Source organism: Chiloscyllium plagiosum, chromosome 3, assembly GCF_004010195.1.
Source record: "Chiloscyllium plagiosum isolate BGI_BamShark_2017 chromosome 3, ASM401019v2, whole genome shotgun sequence".
NCBI classification, from domain to species: Eukaryota; Metazoa; Chordata; class Chondrichthyes; order Orectolobiformes; family Hemiscylliidae; genus Chiloscyllium; species Chiloscyllium plagiosum.
The window spans coordinates 640,193-652,336 of record NC_057712.1 but is presented as its reverse complement, the minus strand read 5'-3'; the positions used below and the strand labels follow the sequence as shown (position 1 = coordinate 652,336).

The 12,144-nt window shown below is 43.3% G+C and overlaps 1 protein-coding gene across 1 annotated transcript in view; it reads left to right on the top strand.

Moving 5' to 3' along the window:
• rab10 (RAB10, member RAS oncogene family) overlaps positions 1-12,144 on the top strand; it is an 80,045-nt gene that overhangs the window by 59,135 nt on the left and 8,766 nt on the right. The window contains exon 4 of the mRNA XM_043675885.1: positions 5,298-5,387. Within this exon, the coding sequence (XP_043531820.1) occupies positions 5,298-5,387 (90 nt within the window). The remainder of the gene's footprint in view (positions 1-5,297; positions 5,388-12,144) is intronic.

Genomic DNA, 12,144 nt, shown 5'->3' with positions numbered 1-12,144 from the left:
CACCTGATCAGGTCCTGGGGATTTATCCACCTTCATGCATTTCAAGACATCCAGCACTTCCTCCTCTGTAATATGGATGTTTTTCAAGATGTCACCATCTATTTCCCTACATTCTATATCTTCCATGTCCTTTTCTACACTGCTTTTCTACAGTGCTTCCACACTGACAACTCAGTCACCTGCCCTACCTTATTTCCCAAGAGTAGGTCAGGTTTTGCACCTTCTCTAACAGGTACATTCACATACTGAATCAGAAAGTTGTCTTGTATGCACTTAACAAATTCCTCTCCATCTAAACCTTTAACACTATGGCAGTAAATGCTGATGCAAAATACTCGTTTAGTATCTCCCCCATCTCCTGCAGCTCCACACAAAGGCTGCCTTACTGATCTTTGAGGAGCCTGATTCTCTCCCGAGTTACCCTTTTGTCCTTAATGTATTTGTGAAAACCCTTTCGGATTCTTCTTAACTCTATTTGCCAAAGCTGTCTCATGTCCCCTTTTTGCCCTCCTGACTTCCCTCTTAAGTATACTCCTACTGCCTTTATACTCTTCTAAGGATTCACTTGATCTATCCTGTCTATACCTGACATATGCTTCCTTCTTTTTCTTAACCAAACCCTCAATTTCTTTAGTCATCCAGCAATCCCTACACCGACCAGCCTTTCCTTTCACCCTGACAGGAATATACTTTCTCTGGATTTTCGTTATCTCATTTCTGAAGGCTTACCATTTTCCAGTCATCCCTTTCCTGCGAACACTTGCCCCCAATCAGTTTTTGAAAGTTCTTGCCTAATACCGTCAAAATTGGCCTTTCTCCAATTTAGAACTTCAACATTTAGATCTGGTCTATCCTTTTCCATCACTATTTTAAATCTAATTGAATTATGGTCGCTGGCCCCAAAGTGCTTCCACACTGACAACTCAGTCACCTGCCCTACCTTATTTCCCAAGAGTAGGTCAGGTTTTGCACCTTCTCTAACAGGTACGTTCACATACTGAATCAGAACGTTGTCTTGTATGCACTTAACAAATTCCTCTCCATCTAAACCTTTAACACTATGGCAGTCCCAGCCTATGTTTGGAAAGTTAAAATCCCCTACCATAACCACCCTATTACTCATATGAATAGCTGAGCTCTCCTTACAAATTGGTTTCTCAATTTCCCTCTGACTATTTGGGGGTCTATTCTACAATCCCAATAAGGTGATCATCCCTTTCTTATTTCTTAGTTCCACCCAAATAACTTCCCTGGATGTATTTCTGGGAATATCCTCCCTCAGTACAGCTGTAATGCTATCCCTTATCAAAAATGTCACTCCCCCTCCTCTCTCGCCTCCCTTTCTATCCTTCCTGTAGCATTTGTATCATGGAACATTAAGCTGCCAGACCTGCCCATCCCTGAGCCATGTTTCTGTAATTGCTATGATATCCCAGTCCCATGTTCCTAACCATGCCCTGAGTTCATCTGCCTTCCCTTTTAGGCCCCTTGCGTTGAAATAAATGCAGTTTAATTTATTAGTCCTACCTTGTCCCTGCCTGCCCTGACTGTTTGACTCGCTTCTGTTCTCAACTATACCAGTCTCAGATTGATCTCTTTCCTCACTATTTCCCAGAGTCTCATCCCCCCCTTACCTTACTAGTTTAAATTCTCCTGAGCAGCTCTAACAAATCTCCCTGCCAGTATATTAGTCCCCTTCCAATTTAGGTGCAATCCGTCCTCCTTGTGCAGGTCCCTTCTACCCCAAAGAAATTCCAATGATCCTAAATATGAATACTTCTCCCATACACCAGCTCCTCAGCCATGCATTCATCTGCTCTATCCTCCTATACCTGCCCTCACTAGCTTGTCGCACTGGGAGTAATCCAGATTTTATTGCTCTCGAGGATTTCATTTTTAAATTCTTGCCTAACTCTCTAATCTCCCTTCAGAATCTCAACCTTTTCCCTTCCTCTGTTGTTGGTTCCAGTGTGGACAATGGCCTCTTGCTGGCCCCTCTTCCCCCTTGAGAACATTCTGCACCCTCTCTCTGTATCTTGATCCTGGCACCAGGGAAGCAACACACCCATTCTGATTTTTCGCTGCTGGCCACAGAAACGTCTGTCTGTACCTCAGACTAGAGAGTCTCCTAGCACAATTGTTAGCTTGGAACCCGACGTACCTCTCATTACATTAGAGCCAATCTCCATACCAGAAACCGGGCTGTTAGTGCTTCGTTTCCCTGAGAATCCATCACCCCCTACATTTTCCAAAACAGCATACTTGTTTGAAATGGGGATAGCCACAGAAGACTCCTGCACTAACTGCCTGCCTCGCTTACCTTTCCTAGATTTAATCTATCTATGTGACTGTATCTGCGAACTTCCCCCCCGCCCCCCCCCCCCCCCCCCCACTTCCAAATCTGCTATCCATTACATACCGTTGCTGTTGTAAATTCCTCATTGTCTCTAACTGTCTCTCCAACCAATCTATTCAATATGATAGGATTTGCAACCAACCGCATTTATTGCAGATATAATCCACAGTAACCCGTAAATTCTCCTTAAACTCCCACATCTGACAAGAAGCGCATGTCACTCTACTAAAGGCCATTTTTGCTCCTTCACAATCTACAGACCCAGAAAATAACACCATTTTTTTCCTCTACAAAACACTGCTCCAGGTTCAAACTATTCACTTATCTGTTTCTGTGCTGTGACTTCACCCAAACAGTTCCTGTAAGGTCAGTTGTGAATTTCACTGATTATTGATTTTCCCAGACACACTCCGATGTCCAGTGATACATGAATTCAAACAGCAAAATCAGTAAATGTGCAGGTTCACTGTGGTGTCAGTTTCACGCTGTCTCTCGCACTGACCTCACCATGTGTTTCCTTTGTCTGTACATCTTCCTTTTTAAAATTGCTGTTGTTTTGACTTTGTTTTGGAACTTCGGAAAAAAAAATGCAACAACTTATGGAACAGTAATTGCTGCTCCTGGAATTCAAGGAAAGCACCTCCAACACCTAAAATACCTCAAAAGAAGGAGCAGCTGTTACAGGCAGAAATTTTTCCTATCCATTTAAAACATTTTTGTTGTTTTTTGCCTCCACTGCAGTATCTTGGAAATGTGTTTTGTATGCAGGTCATTCCGCTATAAAGTGTGTTTAGTTAATGTGAATTCGCTATAACACGATTGATGAATTGAAGACACTTTCTATAATGTAAACTTTTAAAGCATGCATTAGTTTTAACGTGATTCTGGCCCCATTAGTTTAAATGCTGCTGCTATTATGCGATTTTCTTATAACACGGTTGCAGGAACGGAACTAATGCGTTACAGCAGAACTGTCTGTAATTATCACTGAAAAACAAGTTCTTGGTAGTGGCATTAAATTAACCGATGTTCCCTTTTCCTACTTTTTGTGATTCCAAAATTTAATAACTTTTGTGCGAGTGGACATAGATATCTTGACTAATCAATATCGGTGACTTGCTCGGCAGAAAGTGAAGCCGACTTGTGGGAAGAGTTGTAGAATTTGAATGGAATATGGCATGTTAGGAAGAGTGGAATTGATAAAGTTAACGACAGAGGCTTACAAATGTTTGAATCTTCTGATCAAAAATTGGAGGGAAGGGGCTGAATTCCGGTATTGAGATTGACTACTCTTGTCACAAAGGAGCTAAAATGAGATTTGAGGTCAGTGGGAGTTACTAGATGTAGTGAACTGTTCTTAATTCTCTTTAATTGCTGAACTTGTACCTAATATAAAGGAAAATGGCAGGTGTTGGAGACTATTCTTCTTAGTTGGAGGGCATGATTGCAGGATAACTGAGCAGTGCCCTAAAGGATTGACCGCCTTCAACTTTGAGTATATTTTCCCTAGTCACATGGGTAGAATTATTTTGTTCTGTTGGCAGCTCTGTGCATCAACACTCTGTGCCTTCATGTAAAAGATCTAAAGAACATTAAACCTTGAGCTCATACGCTTGGGTGGCACCGTGGCTCAGTGGTTAGCACTGCTGCCTCACCGCCAGGGATCCGGGATCTATTCCCACCTTGGGCCACTATCTGTATGGAGTTTGCACATTCTCCCATGTCTGCATAGGTTTCCTCCAGGTTTTCCAGTTTCCTCCCACAGTCAAAATGATGTGCAGGTCAGGTGAATTGGCAATGGTAAATTACCCATAGTGTTAGGTTCATTAGTCGGGGTAAATGTAGGGGAATGGGGCTGGGTGGTTTTGGAGGGTCAGTGTGGACTGGTTGGGCCAAATGGCCTGTTACCACACTGTAGGGAACCTAATAAGTAGCAAGTAACAACCATGTTACACAGATGCCGTGTTAGCTATCTCCAATAAAAGAATTTTAGGACTGAAGTTGGAGGGGCAAACTAATTCTTTTCCTGGTTCTACTCCTACACTGGCCATTAACAAAATTTGAATTTTGAAAAGGGCAATGATATTGTCAGTTATATAGATATGAAGCTGTATTTAGTTTAGCATCAGAAGCAATTTGTCAGGTTTATTTAATCAATAATTCATTCTAATAAGTTACCAGTGGTGACTAAAACCAGGGTCGTAGTTTAAGGAGTTTCAGGGACAAACCTTTTAGGACTGAGATGAGACGGTGGAATTCTCTGCCGCAGAAGTAGTTAAGACCGAAACATTGTGTTTTCAAGCAGGAGGTAGATATGTATAGCTTCTGTGGCTAGAAGCATCAAGGAATATGAAAGAGGGCAGGATTAAGGTATTGAGCTCGAAGATCAGCTGTAATCGTATTGGATGATGCAACAGTTTTGAGGCATTGAGTGGACTGCTCCTATCTTCTATGTTTCTATGTAAATAAGAATTAGTTTATGACTTCAAACATAATTGAGGAAAGATTGTTAATAAAAGGTTCGTTTTGCAAATGATTCCAAGTACCATTTTGAAAACTAACACGCAAGCAAATGGGATTAGTTCAGTTTAAGAAACCTGATTGGCATGGATAAGTTGGGCTAAAGGGCATGTTTCCATGCTGTGTGGCTCTGACTGTATGACTTTACTTCCTTTGCCTCATTTGCTCTTCTAATTGAGAAGAAATAGTAATTTAAATCTGTTGTAGCAACTTTAATCGTTCTTTTCCAGATGTGGGGACTCGGGAATTTGGAAAAATAATATGGATGGTTTAATAATCCTCTGACTTTGCAAACCAAATAGTCTTAAACAATTTGCTCATTTACAGGATGGACAACTGTTTGGTGCAATATTGATATATGCTGAATCAGACTTTAATTAGAGAAGTGCTTGTAAACTGACAACCAAAACCTATTTTTCAGCATGCAAATGAAGATGTAGAGAGAATGTTGCTAGGCAACAAATGTGACATGGAAGACAAGCGAGTGGTGCAAAAATCAAAAGGAGAGCAGGTAATTGCTTGTCCAATATTGTTGTTTTAATATATTAATGTTCTTTATGGACTTTTGCAACAACCATTCTTTGATAAAGTGTGTAATTGCAAGATCTGAGGGCTACAGACAGATCTGCACAATCTAACATGATTTAGTTGAATGTCATCTGCTTTTGTATTCCTTCTTGAAATATTGGTTTTAGCTCTCTAGTAACACTTCTTTCTGACATGGAAGGCTGTGTCATGACCTCCTTCATAGACTTGATGCTCCTTAATGGAGTCTGATACTTCATTGCAGTTCTGAGAAAATCATGCACTCTGAGGTGCTGTGTTTTCATTAAAGTATTAATTCAAGACCCCATTTCACCTCTTAGTCCACAAGAGATGCCTGCCACATTTCAAAAAATGGAGACCGTGTCCTGGCTAAAGTTTAATTGCTTAACTCACAAAACCTAAAATAATAAACCTAACAGTTCATCATCTTGCTGTTTCTCAGACCTTTGAGTACACTCATTGTTTACGGTTTCCCTACATTGCAACAATGACTGTATTTTCAGTTCTTCATCTTGCATTGAAACCTTTGGGGGCTTAAGTCCATGACCATAACTTTACCTAAGATCAAACTGTAAAGGTTTCTGATTGAAGAGAATGTTTGTCATGTCTTGGTACAAATAATAAGTAGGCACATATTAGGAAGAAAACTATTATGGGATTTTGGCTTTGTACAGTTTCCTCTTCATTTGAAGTATTCATTTTTGAATTGATGAAATAAACAGTGATTTTATATTTGACACGATTATTTCCTTCCTTTATAATGTATCTCGCACTTTCCCCAATTTAGTGTTTAGTACCTGTACATCAGCTCAAAACCCTGATTGTGCCATTGTCAACTTACTGATAGGTAATATGTGAAACATCCCAGGGATGAATCCATTTTTTAAAATTTCTATCTGAAAATACCTGTCCTCCATTTTGCTTTATGAAATGTTTTGTTTTCCGTGTAGTACAGGCAGATCATAACATACCAAGATTGTAGGTTGATTGAACAGAGCGAGGAATACAGTGTTACATCTGCAAAGAAGTTCACCAAAAGCAAGATCAACATTAGATTTAAAATTTAAGAGAGCCATTCAGAAGTCTAACAACAGCAGGCAAGAAGCCATTCTTGAACGCTTCTAAATGCTAAATCTTTAATGTTTCTAAAGAAGCACTGCTTGGTTGGAGCTCTCCAGTTGAATTTCCCTAATTTCTATGAAGTCATGCAATATGGATCAAATGTTGTATTTAATTCAGTTTTTAAGTAATTACTCTTTAAATCTCTTATTGCTCTCGCGACTTAAATAACTGGAAGTGATTACTTTATTTCAAAATTTATACCACTTTAAGATAGTGAGTTTTGAGAAGATTGTAGCTCGGGTTGAGGTTCTGGATGTAAGCTTGCTCGCTGAGCTGGAAGGTTTGTTTTCAAACATTTTGTCACCATACTTCACCGACGGTTGACTGATGTTACCTAGTATGGTGATGAAATGTCTAAAAGCGAACCTTCCAGCTCGGTGAGCAAACATTTGTCCAGAACCACTTTAAGATTTCTGTGCAGGCAGTCCAAATAAATAGTGATTTTTAAATTTCCTTTCCTATCCACCCCTCACTGTATGCTGACTTTTTTTTCTTTTCCCTCAATCTCTGATTTTAAGTTTGCTTATGCTTACTTTGCTTAATTTACAGCATCCAATCCAAATATGGCCTTCGTGACCTTTTACAGCCCTCATGTTTGTCCCCTGCCCATGTCTTTGTTTAAACATTTTGGGTGTTGTTCCATACTTTCTTTTGGCTGTTTCATCGTCTTTGCTCCCTTTCTCAAGTCACTTTTCCATCAATCACTGCTTCGAGTTGTGTACTCTTGGGAGAAAAGTATTTTTGATCTGGGTGCCCCTCCTACCCACAGTTCCGAACTGTGACCCAACTCGGGCGAGAGGCAGATCCAGCATGTTATGTTGGAGAAAGATCAAATGTTAGCTGAAAGTAGAAGCTGGAATACAGTTTAACTGTGACTGTTGAGGTGTTGAGAAGGTGGAAGGGTCATTTATGATTAGAACATGAGCACTGATGGGCTGAGCAAGTGTTGTCAGGAAATTAAGCATGGCTTCAATTTAGTATATTCTTTGTGGGAATCACTCTGTACTGCCTTCAATCATGATGCTGGCTGAAGCTGTTTTGTTTTAATTCATAATTCAGAAATACACACTGCAATTACCACCTTTGCGTACTTAATTTGGCTGCAAGGATGCCTGTCAGGCATATAAAATCTATATCCTTTCTAGGATCTTTTAGCTTGCTAGTTATCTCACCAGTGTTACATCTACAGAGTTTGAATTTTTGTCTTCATCATGCAGTGTTAAACCAAGGCACTTTCCATCACCTCTTGAAAATTTTAAAGTAGCACATCTAAATGTTTTAAGACCAAGGGAACCATTGTTGCTGTGCTAACCAATATTTATTTCTTGACCATAATTTTTATATCATCTTATTGCTATCTTGCTGCTGTTTATTGAGTCATACTGTGTGCAAATTGGTTGTTGTGTTTTTTGTGTTGGAACAAATTATCATATTTAAATTACTCCATTAATTATAAAGACTGCTGGCCTAAAACAAATATATAAATATTTTTACTAAACTCCTAATAGCAATGGTACTAATTTCAGGATTGTGTTCATTTTGTCTTTTTGCATCCATTCTGATGCATTTTCTTTCTCCCCCTGGGCCTCTTTTCAAATGCTTAAGATTAGATACGAATTAACTGCGTGCTCTGTTACACTGGAGCAGGATGGATGCTTTGTTTGTCAACATGGCTTTTTTTTTAAACAAGTGTGAAGCATTTTGTTTGCTTTGCTTCCCTCGCCTCTCCACCTGTGCTGGAAAAAAGCTGAATTTTAACTCGGTCGATGGGTTGTTTTTATGGCTATGCCTATGCCTCTACAAAAGAAAAAGAAGTTGGTTGTTGGACACCAATCAATTTAGTCCCAGAATACCACTGCAGGGATTGCTCTGGATAGTGTCCTAGTCCCAATCATTGTTAGCTGCTTTATCAATGGCCTTTTCTCTATCACAAGATCAATAGTAAGGATGCTGATTACACAATGTTCAGGACGATTAAAAACCTGTCAGATGTTAAAGCGGTCTATCTACATATGCTGCAAGACCCAGATAGCATTCAAGCTTTTGTTGATAAGTGGGGTCTAATATTGTGCCACCCAAACTCCAGATTGTGACCTTCTCCAACAAGAGACCATTGCAATTGTTGGATCCCCTGCTATCAAAATCCGCTGGGTTATCACTGACCAGAAACTGCACTGAACCAGCCTTATAAATAACTACAAGAACAGTTCAGAAGTGGGAATACTATAGTGAGTAACTCGTCTCCTGGTTGTCCAAAGTCTGAGCACCATTTGCAAGGATCAGCCACCACCCTATTGAATGGCGGAGCAGATTTGAGGGACCGAACAACTTATCCCTCTTCCTACTACTAATAGATTTAAGGCACACGTCAGGAGTCTGATGAAATGTTATCAACTTGCCTGGATAAATGCAGCTCCAACAACATTTAAGAAGTGGAACGTTTATGCAAGGCAGTAGCCTGGTGGTGGTATTATTACTGGGCTATTAATCCAGAGCCCCGTCCCTCCAACCGCCACCAGGACAGAGTGGGCAGCACGGTGGCACAGTGGTTAGCACTGCTGCCTCACAGCGCCGGAGACCCGGGTTCAATTCCCGCCTCAGGCGACTGACTGTGTGGAGTTTGCACATTCTCCCCGTGTCTGCGTGGGTTTCCTCCGGGTGCTCCGGTTTCCTCCCACAGTCCAAAGATGTGCAGGTCAGGTCAATTGGCAATGCTAAATTGCCCGTAGTGATAGGTGAAGGGTAAATGTAGGGATATGGGTGTGTTGCGCTTCGGCGGATCGGTGTGGACTTGTTGGGCCGAAGGGCCTGTTTCCACACTGAAATGTAATGTAATCTAAAAAATGTAAAATGTAATGTAAAATGTGATGTAATGTAAAATGTAATGTAATGTAACCCCACTGGTCCTCACCTACCACCCCACCAATCTCCATGTACAGCGCATCATCCGCCGTCATTTCCGCCACCTCCAAACGGACCCCACCACCAAGGATATATTTCCCTCCCCTCCCCTATCAGCATTCCGTAAAGACCACTCCCTCCGTGACTCCCTCGTCAGATCCATACCCCCCACCAACCCAACCTCCACTCCCGGCACCCTCCCCTGCAACCGCAGGAGGTGCAAGACTTGCGCCCACACCTCCCCCCTCACCTCCCTCCAAGGCCCCAAAGGAAACTTCCATATCCGCCACAGATTCACCTGCACCTCCACAAACATCATTTATTGCGTCCTCTGCACCCGATGTGGCCTCCTCTATATTCGGGAGACAGGCCGGCTACTTGCGGAGCATTTCAGAGAACACCTCTGGGACACCCGGACCAACCAACCCAACCACCATGTGGCTCAACACTTCAACTCCCCCTCCCACTCCACCAAGGACATGCAGGTCCTTGGACTCCTCCATCATCAGATCACAGCGAAACGACGGTTGGAGGAAGAACGCCTCACCTTCCGGCTAGGAACCCTCCAACCACAAGGGATGAACTCGGATTTCACCAGTTTCCTCATTTCCCCTCCCCACACCTTGTCTCAGTCAAATCCATCGAACTCAGCACCGCCTTCCTAACCTGCAATCTTCTTCCCCCGGGTGCTTTAGATGGGTCAGTTTTTGTCCAGTGCATGCAGGTTGGTTTCCTGACCACAATTCGGCTATGTTTACTTTAGCGATGGAAAGGGATAGATATATACCGCGGGGCAAGAATTATAACTGGGGTAAAGGCAATTATGTTGCAAGGCAAGATTTAGGATGCGTAGGATGGGAAAGGGAACTGCAGGGAATGGGCACAATTGAAATGTGGAGCTTATTCGAGAAACAGCTACTGCAGGTCCTTGTTAAATGTGTACTTGTCAGGCAGGGAGGAAGTGGTCAAGCAAGGGAGCCCTGGTTTACTAAAGAATGTGAATCTCTAGTCAAGAGGAAGAAGGCCTATGGAGGATGAGATATAAAGGCTCAGGTAGGGCACTTGAGAGTTACAGGTTAATCAGGAAACACCTAAAGAAACAGTTAAGAGGAGCCAGGAGGAGATATGACAAGTCATTGGCAGACAGGATCAAGGAAAACCATAAGGCTTTCTATCGGTATATCTGGAATAAAAGAATCACTACAGAAAGATTAGGGCCAATCAAGGATAGTAGTGGGAAGTTGTGCGTGGAGTCAGAGGAGATAGGGGAAGCGCTAAAAAAATATTTTTCATCAGTATTCACACTAGAAAAAGACAATGTTGGCAAGGTAAATACTGAGATACAGGCTACCAGACGAGACAAGATTGAGGTTCACAAGGAGGAGTTGTTAGCAATTCTGGAAAGTGTAAAAATAGATAAGTCCCCTGGGCTGGATGAGATTTATCCTAGGGAGGAGATTGCAGAGCCTTTGGCTTTGATCTTTATGTCATCATTGTCGACAGGAATAGTGCCAGAAGACTGGAGGATAGCAAATGCTCCTGTAGTAACATCAACCGGGATTCAGCAACTAGAGATAGAACCCATTTCCAGGATATGGGCATCACTGGCTCAGCCAGCATTTAGTCCCCATCTCTCGTTGGCCTCTGTCCCCGTCCCCAGGCCTAACCCCGCCCCCACACCAGGTCCTAGCACCCAGCCCTGCCGTGTTTTCACCATCCCTTCAGACCTACCCCTCTCTGAGGATGCGTCCCCGTCCCCAGGCCTAACCCCGCCCCCACACCAGGTCCTAGCACCCAGCCCTGCCGTGTTTTCACCATCCCTTCAGACCTACCCCTCTCTGAGGATGAAAAATCAGTCCTCAGCAGAGGCCTCACCTTCATTCCCCGATGCTCTCGGATTAATGAGTTCAACACACAGCGTGACATCGAACAATTCTTCCACCGCCTTCGCCTCCGCGCCTACTTCTTCAACCAAGACTCTCGCCCACCCTCTGACGACCCCTTCTCCCACGTCCAACACACCCCGTCCACCTGGACACCCCGTGCTGGCCTCCTACCTGCCCTCGACCTCTTTATAGCCAACTGCCGCCGTGATATTAACCGCCACCTGAACTCCCCCACCCCTCTCACCCACTCCAGCCTCTCAACCTCGGAACGCGCAGCCCTCCAATCCCTCCGTTGCAACCCCAACCTCACTATCAAACCAGCAGACAAGGGAGGCGCGGTAGTAGTTTGGCGTACCGACCTTTACACCGCTGAGGCCAAACGCCAGCTCGCAGATACCTCCTCCTACTGCCCCCTTGACCATGACCCCACCTCCTACCACCAAACCATCATCTCCCAGCCGTCCATAAACCTCATCACCTCAGGGGACCTCCCATCCACCGCCTCCAACCTCCTGCCCAAAATCCACAAACATGACTGCCCCGGCTGACCCATTGTCTCAGCCTGCTCCTGCCTCACCGAACTCATCTCCGCATACCTCGACACGGTCCTGTCCCCCTTAGTCCAAGAACTCCCCACCTACGTTCGGGACACCACCCATGACCTCCACCTGCTCCATGATTTTCGCTTCCCCGGTCCCCAACGCCTTATTTTCACCATGGACATCCAGTCCCTGTACACCTCCATCCCCCATCACGAAGGACTCAAAGCCCTCCGCTTCTTTTTCCAAGGACCGCAATTTCCCCCCCGACGTG